The 21,550-nt window shown below is 39.4% G+C and overlaps 1 protein-coding gene across 3 annotated transcripts in view; it reads left to right on the top strand.

Annotated features, from left to right (window-relative positions):
• The window catches only part of LMNTD1 (lamin tail domain containing 1), a 113,247-nt gene extending 94,213 nt beyond the window's left edge, over nt 1-19,034 (top strand). For 2 of the 3 annotated variants that reach the window (XM_054443176.1, XM_054443175.1), the window contains exon 9: nt 16,735-19,034. In XM_054443176.1, the coding sequence (XP_054299151.1) occupies nt 16,735-16,748 (14 nt within the window). In that variant the 3' untranslated portion in view covers nt 16,749-19,034. Of the gene's footprint in view, nt 1-13,061; nt 13,178-16,734 lie in introns of those variants that run through there. The other variant, XM_054443173.1, reaches the window with a different exon arrangement.
• Nucleotides 19,035-21,550: the final 2,516 nt, after the last annotated feature.

Genomic DNA, 21,550 nt, shown 5'->3' with positions numbered 1-21,550 from the left:
ATCCTATCTTAATAAAGCTGGGGGAAAAAACTAATATGACTTTGTGCTTAGACAATATAGATGGTTGCCACTTAATTATCTATGCTTATGAGAGTACTGACTTAAAATATATCTATATAAATTTATTCATAATCATATTCTTTGGAATACATTATAGAGACAAACCAGAGACAAGTAGAAATTTTGTTTTATTTTTGAGGTTTTGCTTTCCTAAACTTTTACTTTTCGTAGGCTGACGATAGTTTCAGTATATTCAATGCCATAAGATTATCAGCCTGTTATTTAAATTTTACAGCAATATGAAAAAATGTAAAACTTCTGGAATTGTTTGAGAACAGTATTATTCTGTCCTAAATAAGTTATGTATGTATCTGGATTGTGGTCCTGAAAATGAGGGGAAAAGTTCTCTAAATAAGAAGTCAATATGATTACAAAGTGACCAAATTTTATCTTAATACCAATGGATTGCAAAGGTCAGTAATAAAACTCTTCTCTACCTTCTATCTGCATAGCACATTGTATTTTATATTAGTCAATGAATAGAGTTCAGACAGAAGGAGGAACGTAGTCACAGGAGCATAACTACCACGAGAAGTGGTTTTCAAGTTTACGTCTTATGCCTCCTACTATGCAGAAAACAAGGAGCCTCCTGGATAGGTTGGGATGGGGAAGGAATCCACTTCCAAGACTCCCCATTCACATGGTTGGCAAAGCGGTCCTGACAGCACATTCCTATCCACAACATCCTCTCCTTAAGGCAGCTGGGGCTTCCTCACACCTGGTCCCTAAGTTCCAAGGGTGAGTGATCTAAGAAACAGGAAGTGAGAGCTGCCTATTTCTTAGGGTGTGGATGCAGAAACCAACAGCATCCCTCAGACATGTTCTATTAGTCAAGCAGTTACAGAGCCTAGGTTCAAAGGGAGGGAATATAGACCTCACCTCTCTGTAGAAGGCCTGTCAAAGGATTGTGTGCCATTTTGAACCCATTATTATTTGTAAATTGCCAATCAATTACACACTACTTTTCAACTTGATCTTGCCTTTCTAAATGCATTGGGAATGGGAATGTCTGCCCCAATCACTGACAATAAAATATATTCCAAGTCCACCCCAAATTCAGTTGGTGGACCCATTGAATCCTGATGTTTCAAAGAATCAGAACAGGGAAGAAACTATGGCCTTTTATGTTTTGGGTGGCTATATTGTGAATTTAATTGAAACAAGGAGAATCTGTTTGAATATTTCTCTGAAGCAACAATTGGTTCTACAGATTATAAATTAACTCTTAATTCCTTGCACCACCTTTCCAGGGCCCCTCAACACCTTTCCCTCTTCCTTTAGTCACTAAAATCCACTGGGATTAGCTGCAGATATACTGTGAAGGGCTTGTAGTTTTGTTTAGTTTTTACCTTTCAAGCTTATTTTTCCCTGTTATGCATTGTAATCACCAGATATTTTTTGATCATCTATTATACACTAAGCATGAAAATAATGTGTAAGAATAATACATTGTTCATGCCTTTAAAGAAGTCACAGACCAGAGGGAAAGATACTTGTAACCAAATATTTAAAGAATCATAGAAGTACTACAACAAAACTAAATACAAAATCCTGAGGGTTCTTTGAAGAACAATAATTGCAAATAGGTGCCAAGGAGCTGATTTTAAGAGACAGGCTAGATGTTTCAGGCTAATGGAGAAAAGGAAGGCTGATCAGGACATGCAGCAAATACATGGAACACACTGGGCAGCTTTAAGGAATGGTCATTTATATTGGTACATTTAGAATATGGAATAAAAGAAGGAACAAGGAGATGAGTCCAGAAAGGTAGATTGTGAGCTTTGTGTTCTGGGGCCAAGTGTTTGAACATGCTCCCATAAGTTACAGAAGAGAAAGAGTAATCCTAGCTTCTCCTTTGGAATCCAGCAGCACGTAGGATAGTGAGAGATGAAGATAGAATTTGTTCCACTATAAAACAGTGGTTATTTTTCTAAGAAACCTCAACTATTTCAATCTTGCTTTTTATGACTTGCTTGGAAAAAGGTTTAATAAAAAAAATATGGATCATAGCATTTCTAGCTCACATGTATAGATATAAAACCTAAAAATTATTGATTGATCAAATACAGTGATGACATCTAGCTTTGGCTTCAGAGTAAATGTCTGCCTTTGTTATCAGCATAGACTTCTTAAAATTCTTCTCTCCTTTATCATCTACCATCAGAATGAACAAAGCATAAAATATTCATGACAGGTTTTTTTCCCCTAAAAATTCAGTGTTAAGCCAATATCAATCTATACAATGCAACTCATGATCCCTAATTAATAAATTACACATTGTTCCATCTCCACTATGAAAATATGCTATAGGGAAATTGACATGTGCAAGGAGCTGTCTCAGGAAGTAAGAAGGACATCCTTTGAGAGTATCAACCTAAATTGAAAAGTTGGTTTGAATTATTATGCTAAGCCTATGCTATAACATTTTCAGGTAAAAACTTGATGGAGGATGGGGTAGTATTCCAGTCTTAAGACTTGAAAAAATGTGTTCATAAGATTGACTGATATGCTCTTCTAAACTTGTTCTACTGGTTTTGCCAAAATGCTGCACCATTTAGTTCACATTACTGTTCAAGATCCCACAATGATTCTTACTTTCCCATAGTTTGAAATCTAAAGTAAACTCTAATGTTTGCTAAGTTTTCTGGTTGATTTCTGGATGTATATCTCTCCCTTCCGTATTTAGTTGTGCGATCACTGCCTCAATTAGCACCTTATTTTATGTGAATTATCAACTCCCTAAATGTTCCCAAGGATTCCAGCTTGCTAAAGTTACCTTATCCTTTTAAAAGGCTAACAAAAAATTGGCTTGTAACCTGCCCCCACAATGGGAAACCTATTGTCTCTCCTAATAACTCTGAGGAATGTTGATTGTTTAGGGGTTAAGCTTCCCTGGTCACTAATGACCTCCTGGTGAATTCCTCATGGTCTATCCTTGTGTTGCCTTCTGTGCATGCTGTTCTTTCCCAGCAGCACATCACCATCAGGCTGGCAGCCCCTCAAATCCTCCAGCACCAAACTACTTTCTACACAAGACTGTATGTGTCCAGCCCACATTGCCTTGGGGCAATAGAGAGAATTTATGTTACTTGGTCTATAACCCAGCAAATAACTTAGAACTGAATGTTTATTGTCTCTGAAATCTTTGGGCATTCCCATCTCTAGCAATTTCTCAAGGACTTTCTCCCCATACAGGCACGTTACGTTGCTCCATCAACCTTCCTTTCTCGGCTCATTTCCTTAGCTTCATAGTCCAGTTCTAGCTCCTCCCCACCACCCCTCTGTAGACTTTCCTGTTACTTCTCTTATAGAAAATTTCTCTTTCAAGCTTCTTTGGTTAAATAAGGTTAGTCTTGTTCCAAAAGAAACACATTTCAAATATAATGTCTGCTTCATACTGCATTATACCCATTGCCCCACTCTCTTGATCAACATTTGATTTTCTCCGTATAAAATGCTAAGTTTCCTTTGGTAATTATTTTATAGAAAAAGGGGGAAAAATGATCAAGCACCTACGTGGTAATCAGCCACTGAACTGGATACTTTTAACTAGTTCTCATTTCATCCTCAGGCGGCACTGGGCCCCAACACCAGTAGCCAGCTAGAGCCAGCTAGCTGCTCCATCTCTATCTGGCAAGGGCCATATGGTTTGCCTCAGTCAATCGTTGATTTCACTTTTATAAAGGCATGCCACTTTGCCTTTTGTCACCCTGGAATTGTGTTTGTCAAAGACTAGTCCTTACAGCAGTTGCATTGCATTAGGTGGGAGTTTGTTAGAACTCCAACATCTTAGAACCCACCCAGACCTACCAAATTAGAATCCACATTTTAACTCTTTCCCTGGGTGGTTAGTGTGCACATCAGATTTAGAGAAGCATGAATCTCCATATATTACTAGGTTCACAGTATCTTTATAGATTCTTGTTGATTAACGTCTGTATTCAATTAGGATTGCTGGCTCAGCATTAGAGGACATTGATGACCCTATATTTCCAGAAGAAGAGGCAAAATAACTGTGCAAAAATAAACGGAAGGCTTTAGTTCTGAATTTAAACTATTTGCAAAAACTTAAAAACTGATTTTCATGTTTATAGTTCCCTTCCGCACCTCTGTAAAATGAGGTTTCCTTTTTCCATACCTTAAATGTAAGAAGATAAGGGCTTCACTTCTAACTTTTATAGAATGATCCATTCCACCTAGATAATAGATTTACTACTTTTGCTCATTGGCAACTAAAGAGTATATACCTTGTTCGGATTTGTAATTGCCAAGTGTTTCAGAAATGAGGCCCTTGAAAAAGGATATTATAGTTTAAACTTCACTTAATGTTAAAAAAATGTTGTGGTCAATAGACCCTCTTTGAACTTCCCAAGTGGAGTTTTGCTAGTTTTTGCTAGTTCTTTTGCAACTAGCAAAAAACCCACTATGAATATCTGTCATTTTCCATAGTTTCTTTGCTAGCTGTAGGTTTGTTTGCTTGCTTATTTCTTGCTAACTTTTTAAACGGGAGGGATTAGAGAAAAGTAAGGGATAGTGTAACAGAAGAATACATTACACATTATAGGCTTATCCAAAGCCTTCAGATACTGAACAAATTGTGGGGTGGAGAAGCAGAGAGTTAAAAAGGGTATTTGCTGAACTGGTTCTTATTTAAAGTCAAATAGTTTAAAAAGAAACTAAGCCTTCTGGTTTCCTTTAGATTTTTATCAGTACCATTTTTACAGTTTCTCTTTGGCATCAAAATAAATCTTTCTGATATATTACTTCAAGTGAAACCAATAAATTTATAGCCACAACATAAAGATTTTGGAAGCTTTTTCAACATAAAGATTTTGGAAGTGCTTTCAAATACTTGAAATCAGTACATACAATCCTTATATCCTGAATCCTCATTCACCTTTTTATTTTTCAATAATATCGTCAGGTTTTCTTTTGTAATTTCATTTCTTTTGCAATTTCATTACAAGCGTGTCTCTTCATAACTACTTAAAATGGCTATTGGGTCAATTCTCTCATAATGTACTCACCCATTCACCTACGAGATATTTAAATTCCTTACCAAATGTTTCTTATTACAAACAATGCTGGGCCAGGTGCAGTGGCTTACACCTGTTATCCCAGCACTTTGCAAGGCTAAGGCCAGAGGTTCATTTGAACTCCGGAGTTCAAGACCAGCCTGGGCAACATAGTGAGTCCCTGTCTCTTAACACAACAACAACAACAAAAAAAACAATGCTTCAAGAAGCATATTCATGCAAATTATTTTTCTACGTAAACACTTATTTTAAAAACAAAAACAATTTAGAAAGTTGACTTTAATCGAAAACTCTAATTGGATAAAATATATTTTCTAAATATGTCTCTTTCATTCTCAACTCCCAACATTTTTTTTTAATTTACAAAAGAAAAACACAAAAGTTAACTATTCAGGTGACTTAGATACACTTGCTTCTCAATCATCTGTCAAGTTTGAGGTTAATTGCTTTTTGGCTGAACTTTGTGTAAATAGACATAACCAATAAAGGTTAGTCAGCAAGTTAAAGCTCTTGGTCCTCTGTCATATTTAGCTCTTCAGACTATTTATGTCCAAGTGTTTTAACCAAGGAGTTAAATGGTTAGATTTCTCATTCATAGATTGTTTGGGGTTATTACCCGAGGAACTTAAGCTTTAACCATCAACTATGCATTCTTTTTTTTTTTTTTTTTTGAGATGGAATGTTGCTGTCACCCTGGCTGGAGTACAGTGGCGCAATCTTGGCTCACTGCAACTTCCGCCTCCTGAGTTCAAATGATGCTTCAACCTCAGCCTCTTGAGTAGCTGGGACTACAGGCATGCGCCACCATGCCCAGCTAATTTTTGTATTTTTAGTAGAGGCGGGGTTTCACCATGTTGGCCAGCCTGGTCTGGAACTCCTGACCTCAAATGATCCACCCACCTCGGCCTCCCAAAGTGCTAGGATTACAGGCATGAGCCACCATGCCCAACCTAACTACTCATTCTTAAAGGCCCACATTGATATTTCCTTTTTAAAATAATTGTTTAATATAAATTTTTTGAGACAGGATCTCCCTTTGTCACCAAGCTGGAGTGCAGTGGCATGATCATAGCTCACTGCAGCCTCGACCCCTGAACTCAAGCGATCCTCCCTCCTCAGCCTCCCGAGTAGCTGGAACTACAGGTGCACACAACCACGCCTGGCTAATTTTTGTATTTTTTTAGAGACAGGGTTTTGCCATGTTGCCAAGGCTGGTCTCCAACTTCTGAGTTCAGGCAATCCTCCCATCTCAGTCTCCCAAAGTGCTGAGATTACAGGCATGAGCCACCACGCCCAGCCCACGTTAAGACTTCTTATATCCATTTTAGTCTCTGCTCTTTGTCCTTCATTTTTAAGGGTTGTGTTAAAATGCAAGGTAAACACAAATGCTGAAATAAGTGATAAGCAAATACCCTAAAGTTAGGAGGCAGAGATTACTGAACTGTGTGGCAGTTGTTTTATCTAGTTATTGTCACTGCTTTGAAAACCTTAATCTTAAAGATACTTTACCAAACTAGATGGCTCCTGTAAGTGAACACATGCTCTGAAGTGCACTGTGGCCCGACAGCATTCTTTTCCGTAAACACAGACTTTCTGGGCCTCAGAATGCTGTTGACAAATGATAATTAATTTAATTGTGAACAGCTGTTTCCTAAGTGTGTGCCTCTTCAAGTGAGAGGCAGGACATAAACACACCAACTCAGCACCAGGAGGATTAGAGAAGGGTCCTGCAGACATTCTGTGCTTGCTCTGGACACACAAGAGAGGCTTCTGGAAAAATTGAAAATAAGATGGATACCACTTCCTGTTTCTTCATTTTAGGAGCAGCCACTTGTTTCTAACTCTTGAATTTTATGACTGATTGACACTTGGAAACATTTTCAAAGATATATTCAAAATTTAGCTGATTTTGTTCAAAGGAAAAGAGACATCCCCAAGTCATTGTCAAAAAGCATAATGGGTCAACAGATCTGTATTAATAATCCCTTATTGTAGCACTTAGATTTGTGTTAAATCCAAGGCTCCAGTTTCTTTTTTTTCTTCATTAAAGTAGATGGACTATCTTAGAACTTTAAGATTAACTGTCTCTGACAACTATAAAAAAATATAGTTACTGGGGGATGTAAAATTAAAGCTGATGGGGACTGCTGAAGTTAATGTGGTTCTGAGATTAACACGCAGGGTTAAGTTATTTGTTCTTAACATGTTATCTTCTATTGATTCCAATCAAACACAGCCAGTTCATCACTTTACCTCATAACTTTCAAATGTGTACATGCTGATGACAGCAATTGTATAGCCTGAAGTTTAAAGCAGAATATGAGAAATTACTTCTTCATTTTTTGCCTCCATTTTATTCTCATACTTATTGTGAAATGTTTTCCAAATTATTTCACTTATTTCTATAGTCAGCTATTTTCCATTACCAGAAGGGAAGGAAAATACTGCTGAAGAGACTTGGGTTTCAAAGAAACATTATTGCTTGACTGAGCATCTTTAAATACAAACCTAGAGAAATTTTTCAACCTTCTTTCACTATGTGTGTGTGTGTGTGTGTATGTGTGTGTGTGTGAAGAGACAATATATTACTATATGTTGATGACCTCACTTAAGTAAACTAGGTAGTTAGGTTGTGATTTGAAAGAACCTAAGTGCTCAAGAATCTCTCTACAGCCACAGCCATCACACAGGATACCCTCTTCAGAGATTTAAAGAATTTCTATTGGGATTTAGCCTGTTGTCTATCCAGCCACAGTTTAGCAGTGATAAGTTCTATATTTTACAGAACAATCCTGATTTCAAATCACCATTTTATTGTCTTTGAATCCTCAAAATTATCCCAAAATATGGTAGCATTAGTGCCCAAAGTCTATGTTGAGGCTGCACAGAAATCTGGAGGTGACTTTAAAATGTCAGACGCATGTATCAAATTTTGGTTTAGAAAATACTTTGGTGGTTGTACACACAATCTAGGAGAGTAATATATGAAGTTATTTGCAAACAATTTAAATATAGAATGACTTGCCTGCTGTGTTCTCTGTGCTTGGGAGATCCTGGACTGGTGCCAAGGGCAAGAAACAGACAAAATTATCTGTCTTCATGAAGCTTATGCTTTAGTGATGGGAAACGAACAATATACAAAATAAATACTTTAAGATAGCATGTTAGAAGGCAGTGATATGCTGGAAAATAAACAGAGAAGGATGATAAGGAACTGCTGAAGGAGGTTTACTGTGATTCAAACAGGATGGACAAGGAAGGTGTCACTAAGAAGGTGACATGTCAGCCAGTACTGAAGAAGGCAAGGGAACAAGCCACGTGGGATGTGGAGTGAAGAGTTCAGCAGTAGACATGGCAGGCCAAAGACTCTGTGGTGGGAGGAATAAGAGTGGTGTATAGCTGGGACCAGTGAGTATGGGAGGAGAGTAGATCAGAGAGGCAAGCAGTGGAGCAGGCCTTGTAGAGCCTTGTGAAATAAATTACCTTGATGCCTAAGGATTCTTGACTTTACGGAATAGTATAGGCCTCAGTTATTTGGACAGCAAGCTAGACAGGCCCACCTGTGAGATAGGGTATCTTTACCTCATGGTTGACCCACATGGATCAATAGTGCCTTGATGGCTCAACTAGCTTTGCTGTTATCTGTGGATTTCAAATTATTTAGGGACTATAAAGACATATGCATCTGAAAATATAGTAATATTAATACAAGGTAGTGCCTTGTTAGAAGCAGATAAGGTGCTGGTGAATAAACTTAGCAGAGAAAAATAATCAGGCATTCAATTCTGGAAAGGATTTTAGGATAAAGGGAGAACGGGGCTAGGTTTTTAACCATCCTTGGTATTTGGAAAGAGCAGCACAAAGTAAGACGATCTGCATTAGCCAAGACAGAAAAGCACAGGTATATTGAGCAGACAGAGGATTGACCTTTTTGACTACAGCATAGGATCAGGAGCTGCCTTGCATCCTTCCACCCACTGCATTATTTCTGCTATCCCTCTGCACCTAGGGCTGCCACTAGGCCATAGAACACCTTCCTGCAAGTTTGAGAAAGGCTCAAGTGTCCCTTCAAGAAACTATTTTCATCACTGGAAAGCTGTGGCATACTGATGTTGTGAGAACAAGATGCTTTACTGCCATCTGCCAGAAAATCATGATAAAATACAAATGCACCATGCCTACAATGGGAGTGCATGCCCTCAAGTTGCACATCGCACAAACCATACAACCATGTGTGGCAGCCCCATGTGTAGAAGGTGTGAATAAGTCTGGATAGGAACTATTTAATTTGAATATGAAGGTATTTGTATTGCATGTGAGTGCTCACCATTGGGTGACCTCAGCAGAAGAGGATTTTAATAATCAAGTAGATAGGATGACTCGCTCTGTGGACACCACTCAGCCTCTTTCCCCAGCCACCCCTGTCATTGCCCAATGGTCCTATGAACAAAGTGGTCATGGTGGCAGGGATGGAGGTTATGCATGGGCTCAGCAACATGGACTTCCACTCACCAAGGCTGACCTGGCTACGGCCACTGCTGAGTGCCCAATTTGCCAGCAGCAGAGACCAACATTGAGCCCTTGATATGGCAACATTCCTCAGGGGATCAGCCAGCAACCTGGTGATAAGTTGATTATATTGGACCTCTTCTATCATGAAAAGGACAGAGATTTGTCTTCACTGGAATAGACACTTACTCCAGATATGAGTTTGCCTATCCTGCACATAACACTTCTGCCAAGACTACCATCTGTGGACTCATGGAAGGCCTTATCCACCGTCATGGCATTCCACACAGCATTGCCTCTCACCAAGGCACTCACTTTACGGCTGAAGAAGTGCGGCAGTGGGCTCATGCTCATGGAATTCACTGGTCTTACCATGTTCCCCATCATCCTGAAGCAGCTGGATTGATAAAACAGTGGAATGGCCTTTTGAAGTCACAGTCACAATGCCAACTAGGTGACGATACTTTGCAGGGCTAGGGCAAAGTTCTCCAGAAGGCCATGTATGTTCTAAATCAGCATCCAATATATGGTACTGTTTCTCCCATAGCCAGGATTCATGGGTCTAGGAATCAAGGGGTGGAAGTAGAATTAGCACCACTCACCATCACCCCTAGTGATCCACTAGCAAAATTTTTTATTCCTATTCCCATGACAATACATTCTGCAGGCCTAGAGGTCTTAGTTCCAGAAGGAGGGACACTTCCACCAGTAGACACAACAGCAATTCCATTAAACTGGAAGTTAAGATTGCCACCTGGACACTTTGGGCTCCTCCTACCTTTAAGTCAACAGGCTAAGAAGGGAGTTACAGTGTTGGCTGGGGTGATTGACTCGAACTATCAAAATGAAATCAGTTTACTACTCCACAACAGAGGTAGGGAAGAGTACTCATGGAATACAGGAGATCCCTTAGGGCGTCTCTTAGTATTACCATGCCCTGTGATTAAGGTCAATGGGAAACCACAACAGCTCAATCCAGGTAGGACTACAAATGGCCCAGACCCTTCAGGAATGAAAGTTTGGGTCACTCCACCAAGAAAAAAAGAAAAAAAAAAAATCATGACCTGCTGAGATGTTTGCTGAAGGCAAAGGGAATACAGAAGGGGTAGTAGAAGAAGGTAGTCATCAATACCAGCTTTTTTTTTTTTCTTGAGACAGAGTTTCACTCTTGTTGCCCAGGCTGGAGTGCAATGGCACGGTCTTGGCTCACTGCAACCTCCGCCTCCCAGGTTGAAGTGATTCTCCTGCCTCAGCCTCCCAAGTAGCTGGGATTACAGGTGCCCAGGAACACACCAGGCTAATTTTTGTACTTTTTAGTGGAGACAGAGTTTCACCATGTTGGCCAGGATGGTCTCGAACTCCTGACCTCAGGTGATTCGCCTGCCTCGGCCTCCCAAAGTGCTAGGATTACTGGCATGAGCCGCCTTCTTTTGTTAAAAACTTGTTTGTGCATGTATATACTTGTACTAAGAAAATATCTTCATTTTATTTTCTTTTATCATGATCATGTAAGATTTATTGACTTCACATCAGCATTTAAGTATTGTTAACTTTATGTAATAGTATTTGGGTTAGGGATTGGTGCGTTTCCAGTTGTATGAAGGATAGTTATGTTAGGTGTAATTACGACCTTATTATTGTCTTTATTTGAAGATTATGATCTCAGGAGATGTGTATGGGTTCAAGTTGACAAAGGGTGGACTTGTGATGGTTAATACTGAATGTCAACTTGATTGAAGTATTGATCCTGGTTATGTCTGTGAGGGTGTTGCCAAAGGAGAGTAACATTTGAGTCAGTGGGCTAGGAAAGGCAGACCCACCCTTAATCTGGGCGGGTGGGCGCAATCTAATCAGCTGCCAGTACGGCTAGAACATAAGCAGGCAGAAAAATGCTAAAAGAGAGACTGGCCTAGCCTCCCAGCCTACATCTTTATCCTGCGCTGGATGCTTCCTGCCCTCAAATATCGGACTCCAAGTTCTTCAGTTTTGGAACTCAGACTGGCTTTCCTTGCTCGTCAGCCTCCGGACAGCCTATATTATGGGACCTTGTGATTGTGTGACTTAAAACTTAATAAGTTTTAATAATAATAAGAGTCCTACCACTCTTGCCTTCCAAATCCCTGCATATATATATGGCATCTCTCAGTATTACCATGCCCTGTGATAAAGGTCAATGGGAAACTACAACTGCCCAATCCAGGCAGAATTACAAATGACCCAGGCCCTTCAGGAATGAAAGTTTGGGTCACTCCACCAGGAAAAAAAACAAATCTTTGTTCTTCTATCCCAGCTGGCTTCTCATGCTGGTGGCATCCCTCAAGACAGCTTTTCCAAACTTGTCTACTTTTCTCCTGATTTTAATCTCATCCCTGATCTCTTACTTTTAAACAGTAACTTACGTTTCAATTTTTCTTCCTTCCAACTATTATCCTCTATCTTCACCATCCTCTCCTTTCTCTCAGGAGAAAGAGTTGCCCCTGTTGCTTTCTACGACCAATTTTATCCCCACCAATCCCCACTAGAACAATGTTCTATTGACTCTTTTCCTGTTATTTCTTCACTTTCTCTCTCTCTCTCTCTCTCCCTCTCTCTGTCGCCTTTTTCCCCTGAAGTCAAAGATGTCCCCAGCTCCTTTGTATGTTAAAATGAACTTTCTGTCAGCCCCACTTTCCCTTCAAGATATCTTAACCATGTTATTCTCTCTTCATTGACAAACTTCTTTTAAAAAATAATAATAATGTAGTAGTTCTCCATAGAAAAGCTGTCAGTTTCCTCTCAGAAAGACGTTCATATAGCCTACATTCAAATGTCTCATCTGCTTTCAGGAGGTTAATGGATTCCGTGAGGCCCATGTGTTGATTCTCCAAGGGTCTGGGGACGGGCATAGAGGGAATATAGGTCACGCTGCCTCAGGAAACTCGGTGCGGTGATAATGGCCCTGGATTACCCTGGCCATGGCAGTAGCTGCACCTCGGCTACCTATTCGATTTGCCCTGGAGACCCTGGGAGATTTTTTAAAAATTATTTCTGTAAATAATTCCAACAACGTAAACACTGAGGACATTATTCCATTAGTCAGTTCTCCAGGGGTGTGTTTCCTGCTTTCAGTCAGGAGTTCTGCCCAGCGTGCTCATAGATGACTTTCCAACATGGTTTAAATATCCACATTAAAAAAACTCTAGAAGTCAAGGTCAAAACTGGGGAAAATCATAGAAATCCTTTAGTCTAGAGCCCTCAGTTCTACCAGTTCAACGCACGCATCCATGCAACCGTTGGTCAGTGTCAATCTCTTTCTTCTTTGATTTCTTTATCTGTAAAATGAAGAGAGTAAGCACATGTACCTCATAGAACTATGGTATGGATTAAATTAATTGAGACAGTAGTGTAAAGAATTTAGCATAGAGTCTGACACATAGAGCTCAATAACAGATCACTCTCATTTTGTATAATTACTAGTAATCTAGTCCACCCTCAACCAGCTACTAGAAAAGCAAAAGAGAACTCAAATCCCCGAGGCCTGCTCTGCAACCTCCCTGCTATTCCATGAGAGGGTGAAGACATCACATTTCTATATGGAAAAAGGATCCAAAATTTGTATTGCTGTAGAATTGGTGAATTATAGATGCTTGATGAAATAACGAGTCCTACCGTTCTTGCCTTCCAAATCCCTGCAGAAAACAAGCAGATGGTTAGTATTATTCAATGGATAAAATTGCTATTTGCCTTAGATTTCTCTTTTTGTAAACAAAGTTATTTTGGGTACAGACCTCACAAAAGAAGAGCATGTGCAATTGTTTAACCATTTTACATTGACTGATAAATCTCTTTTTTCCATAACTGTGCCACATTTCATTAAATATTCAGTGGAGGTTTTGATTCCATTATGGGATCCGGATCCATGCATATTCCCAAAGCTGGAGTGAGTAATGTTGTTCCCAATTTTTTCAGATTGTTCTCGACCTACATGCTCATTTTTACTTAAAGGGTAACACGATTTTATTATTGTTTTTGTTCCTGTTGTTGTTGTTGTTATAAGTACACCAAACAAATTATATAAGAAATGAATAGTACAGAATTCCCAAGCCAGTTTAGAGAAAATATTCAAAAATTGTTTTCTGGATATACATACAGTGAGAGCTATATTTCAAATAAATTTAAATGTTTTGTTTTTTTTAAGTTTTTAAAATGTGAGAACACTATATAATACTAATAAATAATAGTCATTTGCTAAATATTTTAAAAATCCAGTAAGAGCTATTTAAACTTAATTTCTTTTCTCCTACTAGATTTAAAAATCCATTACAATGTAATCTAGTTAATACTCCTTCCTTCAGAAAGGACCATATTTAACACCAACTTAGCCAGATATATATTTTTTCATTAATAAAAGTCCCCAGAGGAGATTCTGTTGTCTTTCTTTGCCTCACTGGCAAAAGCAAAACCAACCTACAAACAAAAACACATTGTCTCTTCATGCTCTTAATCAAAGTAAGGTATTTCTTTTCCTTTCACTTATCTTTTGTATTTTGAAAGAGCATGGCACTAAGGAAGGTGCCCCTACAGGAGTAATCTAGAGTTCCTTATGCCAGGTAAGGCCTGTCTAACACCTAGTATTTCTCAGATACAGTTTTATCTCTACAGTCTTCTGTGTCTTTCTCTGGTATCTATCACATTGCTACACAGCATTGGCCCAACACGCCTGAGCAAAATCCAGAATTTTCCTAGGGCCTTGAAAGATGTGGCAAACCTTTTTAATGCCTACTTCTACCAATTTTCCCATTCCTTAATATAGCCACAATTCCTATGGGGTGGCCATATTTCCCAATAAAATCCTGGCCTGTGAGATGTAAATGGAAGTACATGTGACTTTCAGGAAATCTTTCTAGACAGAGGTGGCATGCCCTTCTTTCTTCCCTCCTGCTTCTAGCTTGTAACGTGAACATGCTGTCAGCTAGATCATTAACAACCATGCCGAGCCACAAAGTGGCCACAGAAATGGAAGCCATGTGCTTAAGATGACAGATAGGAAAGATAAAAGCTTGTATCTCTGATATTACCTTTAAGATATCATGTTATATCCCTAGACTGCTTAAGAAACATACATTTCTGTTGTGTTTAAACCAGTTATTTTTTTGTTTGCTTCATATTGACATTTTGTCATGTGGAGCTGAGCTTAACCCTGAGACACGGAGATCACCTGCAAGTTATAGAGAATGGGGAGAAAGCAGCAGTGAGTTAGTACTCATTCATTATGTGCTTATAAAGACAAGAGCAGAATTAGAACACATACATAGGGAAATAACAGTTTTGAATGAAACTTTAAGATATAGTTATAGGCCAGGCACGGTGGCTCACGCCTGTGATCCCAGCATTTTGGGAGGCCAAGGTGGGTGGGTTGCCTGAGGTCAGGAGTTCGAGATCAGCCTGGCTAACATGGTGAAACCCCAACTCTACTAAAAATACACACAAAAAAATTTAGCTGGGCATGGTGGTGGGTGGCTGTAATCCCAGATACTCGGGGGGCTGAGGCAGGAGAATCGCTTGAACCCGGGAGGCAGAGGTTGCACTCCAGCATGGGCAACAAGAGCGAAACTCCATCTCAAAAAATATATATATATACAGTTATAACGTATTATGAATTGGTTTAAGAATTTCCTATCATGAAAAGATTACTGAGATTATAGACAATAATGAAAGCAGAAAACTACATTATAAATTTATCTTCTCAACTAAAGAAGCTCCACCCATAAATGTAATTTTATTGCCACTTAATACTTTCTGAGTCCCTTAATCATGTGTTTGTGGGTTTCTACCACTATTTCAAATGTAAAAAAGAAGATCTTGATTAATCAATAATATGTATGCTAATTATATTTTATTATTATAGAAAAAATAGTATTGCTGAAATGTGGCTCCTAGTTCTAAGAAAATATTTTGCTGTTCTACATTTTCTCCTTCAATAAAAATAGTTGAATTCTTTTTATCATAACATAAAGGATAAAAGTTATTTTAAAAATGCATAAGTTTATAGTAGCATTATCTGTGATAGAAAAGAATTGAGAATAGCTAAATGGTCTGACAACAGAATAGAGGATGTGTGGTGTGTTCATATGTTGGAACACTCTACGGTAATGAAAATGAACAGCTGCACACAAATACATAGATGAATGACAGTATAATGCTAAAGAAGATTTTTAAAGTATATGCTGTCTGGATCCATTTATATAAAGTTCAAAATAAACAAAATGAATTTGTTGTGTTAGTAATTAGGAGTCTCCTTCCTGCGAAGCAGTGATCAGAAGGCAAGATGGGGCCTCTGAGGAACTGTGAATGTCCTGTCTCATCATCTTGTAAAAGGACAAGTTTGTAAAATGACAAGTTTGCTTTATCACTTGTAAAATGTAAAATGACATTTTGCTCACTTTGTAAAATGACAAGTTTGCTTTATCAAAATTCACCTAGCCATTCATTCATGATTTAGTACTTTCATGTGTGTACAATATTCTTCAATAAGAAGTCCACTTTGGAGCTGGATGTGGTGGTTCACACCTGTAATCCCAGCACTTTGAGAGGCTGAAGAGGGAGAATTGCTTGAGACCAGCGGTTTGACGCCAGCCTGGGCAACAAGGTGAGGCTTTGCCTCAACAAAAACTAAAAAAAAATTAGCCAGGCATGGTTAGTCCCAGCTACTCAAGAGGCTAAGATGGGAGGGGCTTGAGCCCAGGAGGTCAAGACTGCAGTGAGCTGCGTTTGAGCTACTGCACCCCAGCCTGGGTGAAAAAGCAAGACCATGTCTCAAAAAAAACCACCGAAGTTTACTTGGAAAAAAGAAAATTTAAAAACAAAACACCACCTGATTCTGATTTTCCTATCCTTGCTTCTTAAATCCAGTTGAGAGGTTAGAATGTTCCTCATCTGCTATAGTCCAAATGTGTCCCTCAGAATTCATGTGCTGGAAATTTAATCCCCAATACAACAGAGTTGGCAAATGGAGCCTAATGGTAGGTGTTTAGGTGATGAGGGCTCTGCCCTCATGAATAGAGTAAAGACATTATTTTAAAAAGCTTTTGAAAATGGGTTTACTCTCTTGCACTCTCACATTTTTGCCTTCCACTATGTTCTGATGCAGCAAGAAGGCCCTAGCAAGACGCTGACACCTTAGTATTGGACTTTCCAACCTTCAGAACTGTAAGCCAATAAATTTCTATTAATTATAAATTACCTAGTCCCAGGTATTCTGTTATACCAGCACAAAACAGACTAAGACACCATCTTACCCTACAGCCAGTACCAGGATTTTGAATGACAGAATGATAACCTCATCATCCTTTGTTTTTGCTGGCCAGTTCCATATTTTGAATGAAAATCACCTGGCTCCTGTGAGTTATTTTGTATCCTCTCTAACTTATCCTTCAGTATCAAATTTGAAGGATTGTTTTGAGGGGTCTGAAATTCTCAGTTTTTGCTCTATCTTGTTTCTCCTTTTTCCGTTTACTCCCATTGACACACAGGGAGTCTCAATTGTACTTTCATCCCAGTCAGCAGCTGCCCTAAACAAGAAGACGTGCACCATCATTAGTGGTGCCAGGTGCTGGCTTTAGCAGAACATATTCTAAATGTAACTGATCAATGGCTTATATATTATCCGAACAGTTTATTGCAGTTGGAGTTCTCACTTTAGATTAGCTCCCCTAGAGGGGTTTAAAAAAAATTATACATACAGCTCTGTTATAACTGTGGCTTTTAAAGGTCTTTTTTTAATTGTAAATGTTCTCTGGACCCTTACTACATTTTTAATAATTGACAACAGAATTCTAAAAGCCTCCACATCCATGCTTAGGGGACCTTGTAATCAAAGGACATAATCTAATCCGTGACAGCATCTCTTAGGAGCCTCAGGAGGCCTGAAGATGCTGGTATGGTGCTAAAAAGAAGAGATCAGCAGTATCAGAGCTGATACTGCTGATCTTCTTCAGGGAATAAGAGAGGACTTTAGCCTACAAAGCGGGTGCCCTTATCCTCACATAAATTCCTCTGCTGATAAAACAAATGACAGAGCAAAAGGTGTGGTTGATAATGGTTGGTATTGTGGCATAGAGAGTGATTTGAAAACCTCTCTTGACCTTGGAATCCTTCCTGCAAGTATCATTAGGTAGGAGGGACTGGTCTGGTTGAATGAGAGGCAGGTAAGGAGCCTTACCATCTGAGCTTCTCTCCTCCCACCAACACCTTCTCCTTTCCTCCCATCAACATCAGATGGGATCTGCTGGGTCACTTGGACAGCACTGCACTGAATCTTTGTCCTCATACAATGATACAGTTCATAGGCCATAGGGAAGAGCCATCCCAAATCTAACCCTCCAATGGATGCCAGACTGGTGTATAATAATCACTTAGGGAGTTGGTGAATATTCTGATTGCCAGGCCTGATAAAAGTCAGTAGCTGGTCCTAGGAATCTGTTTTTAATAAGATCCTCAGGTAATTCTGATGTACAGACAAGCTTGAGAACCATGGTCATGGCATGGACAAAAACCTATACTTAACATTTCTGCAAGTGAGGACCAAGGACCGTCTGCATCAGAGTCACCTGCATGTCTGAGATGTGCACATTAGGACATGGAAGGCTTCATTGAGAAATGGAGCACTGGGGGCTGCTCTGGATGAATTGAACAAGAGTTCAGGCCTTCACCGTGTTGAAGTAGGAAGATTTGGAAATATTTCCATATGCATCAAAATTCATATCCACAGCTTCTCTTACAGAATCTCTGAACTTAAAGCAGGACCAATGGCACTTCTGGGAGACTCACCAATGTCTATGCACCATTTCCTTATTGTCTTCTCTCTTCCCCCTCAATAAGAATCCTTTATCAAGATTTAAGGTTCAAAATATCAGCTCAAACTGATTCATGTTCTTCCAAATCCCTTGGCTTATTCTTAGATTTCTGTCAAAAACTAAAGCTCTTTTTTTCTACACCTGCTAGTGTCTCCTTTTCCCAAGGCATGAAGGTGGAAAATCCTACATGCTTGAGGTGAAGAAAGGGCCTTGGGGTACAAGTAAATTCAGAGGAGATACACACCAGTGCTGGTAATGTTTTGTTTCTTAAGCTGGGTATTAGGCACACAAGTGTGTTCAGCTTACAGAAACACACTTAGTACACTTGTGATTTATGTACGTTTCTGTCTATATACGATACTTCAATAAAATGCATAATAAAAAGTGATTAATATCTCAAAATGTTATTGTGCTCATCGATCAATTGGTAGCTCAATAGAGACAAAGATAAGAATACAGAAAAAATCTGAACAAAATTTGTTAATGGGGTACGGTGGCTCTCGCCTGTAATCCCAGCACTTTGGGAAGTGGAGGTGGGCAGATCGCTTGAGCCCAGGAGTTTGAGACCAGCCTGGGCAACAAGGTAAAACCCCGTCTCTACAAAAAAAAAAAATTAGCTGGGCGTGGCGGTACGTGCCTGTGGTCCCAGCTACTCTGGAGGTGGAAGTGGGAGGATAGCTTGAGCCGGGACACCATTTTATCAAGAACATTTTAAATCAAGAAAAACAGTTCTTGAAGTTTCTCTTCTAAATGAGGACAATAATTTATAGCAAAAGAAATTTCCCAATCATGTTACCTGGTGATGATCCTCCAGACGGCTTCCAGTAGTGAATTTTGAGCATTATCTTTTGTCCTAACTTTGTGATTGTGAAGTTAATTTGCACAGGAACAATTTCCATCTCTGGATATATCTGTATACACTTGGTGGAGCCAAAAGAAAATTTCAAAGAACTTAGAAGGAATAGAATGCTTTTCAGAGATGCTTGCAAAGTCAGAACTCTGTAAGTATTTATATAAGAAACCACTTAATGTCTACTTGACTGATGGGTACTCAAATTGCAATAAGACAGCTGCTGAATAGAAACTAAAGTGGTTTTAAAGATGAAAGAAACAATACTCCTCTTCCAAGGTCAGTGTTGTACAACTCACATGCCAAAAAATCACGAGGTCCTCCTGAATGCCATTTCCAAGGCTGCTTAAGAGAAATTGGAAGCCAGCAGTATTGTCTTTGGTGCTCAACCAATTTCCCTCTCAGATTTCCTCCTTCCCCATCCCCATCCTTTCTCTCATGCCACCCCATCCCCAACCACAAACACCCTTTGGTTTCCCATTCTTGTTACCTTTCTTGTCCTCAGCTGGATGACATTAAATTTGATGTTTTCAACAAATATACATAAAGCAGCTACTCTGAGGGATTAACTGAAGGTAGTTAAACATGGCCCCTGTGTCCTGCCCTTTGTAACAGGGAATTCTGGAAATAGAGAGGTTTTTAGATACGATGGTTTAAGATGGATATTTCTGGGCAGAAACAGCCATCACTGACTCATCTCAGTGTTGTACTGGGAGGCATGTTACTCTAGGAAACATGATCCATCCCTTTCTCCCTTGATTTTTTTCAGTTCACCCTATGGCCAGGTACCCACAGTTTGGGAAAGACTTCCTCTGGTATCTCCTTAGCTAATACGCTCCGTGAGGTGGCCTCTTCAGACAGTGGCTTCTCAGCGAATGGGTAAGAAATGTGCCCGCAGACCGTCACCACCACATCTGGCCCTCTCTGCTAACAAACAAATGAATTTGCAAGGGCTTAGCATGCCCTCTCGCCTCCAAGACCAGGCTGCTGCCTCCTGATCAACGGCCCAGGATTGAGCATGTGAACACTATCACTGAGTGAGCTCTGTACCCTGTACCCTAAACCACATTTGTTTGGCCCTTCAGTGTAATGAGTCATGCTGACTGCTTGGAGTAATGGATGCTTAACCACTCTGTGCCTCAGTTTCCTCATCTGTAAAATAGGAAGAACAATAGTGCCTATCATACAGCATTAGTATGAAGATTAAATAAAATGGGTAAACTGCTAACATGATGCCTTGCAAATAATACATGCTGGCTCTTTAAACACCCAAACCCATTCTTATCAAAGACTTCTCTACATGATAATGGTGAGAACTCCGGGTCTCATGCCTTGTTAATATTTGTATTAGGATCTACTCAAATGCTGTTCATCGAGGTGTCATAACTACCATTTATAAGTGCTCATTACATGCCAGGCACACTTTACATGCACTGTTTGCTTTCATCCTCATGACCATCCTCTGAAATTTGTACTTGTTCTCTCCATTTTACAAAAACTGAGGCACAGGAAGTTTAAGTAAATGCCGAAGGTTACACAGCTACTAAATGGCCAGCAATCTGGCTCCACAGTCCTTGTCTTAGCCACTGTGCTAGCCCAGATACTGCACTGCCTACCCTGGGCCGTGGGCCAGAAAACACAACACACCTTTGTGGTCTGAGAGATGACCTAGCTGTAACAGGTACCGATCCAAGCTTGTGCTCAAATAATGGCCAAGTGATGAAATGTTTAACATTTTGAGTGCTTTAAAAATTTCAAGTATTTTTAATATCTGTAAACACTTCCCGTGAATAGTCAGGAATAAAATTAGTGTAGCTTTTTATTGCTAATGTTTTTAGCAATTAATGTGTACTAGGAACTGGGTGACGTGCTTCACATTGATTCTGTCCCTTTGTTTTCACAAGAACTTCAATGAGATGGGTACTGTGACTCCACCCATTTTATAGATGGGGCCCAGAGAAGTTAAGTAACAGTGATACCACCTATCTTGTAGGGTTTTATGGGGACTAAATGGGTTGACACGTGTAAGCAAGTGCTTAGCATAGAGCCTGGTGTATTATTTGTATGGTTCCCAGACTGTTCAATGAATATTAGAAGAATTCTCTCTCATTATCTTAGGAAAGACCATTCTTAGTCAAGGTGAAAGAAGATCTTTGCCAGCTGAGACAATTACACATCTTACCAGCTAGCAGGAAAACCATAAATTCAGCTACCTATGAAAAATTCCTAGATCCATCTAAAATTCTCCTTTTAACTGAAAT

This window comes from Pongo pygmaeus, chromosome 10 (genome assembly GCF_028885625.2).
Source record: "Pongo pygmaeus isolate AG05252 chromosome 10, NHGRI_mPonPyg2-v2.0_pri, whole genome shotgun sequence".
Classification (NCBI taxonomy): Eukaryota; Metazoa; Chordata; class Mammalia; order Primates; family Hominidae; genus Pongo; species Pongo pygmaeus.
This window is presented reverse-complemented; position numbering and strand designations above follow the sequence as displayed.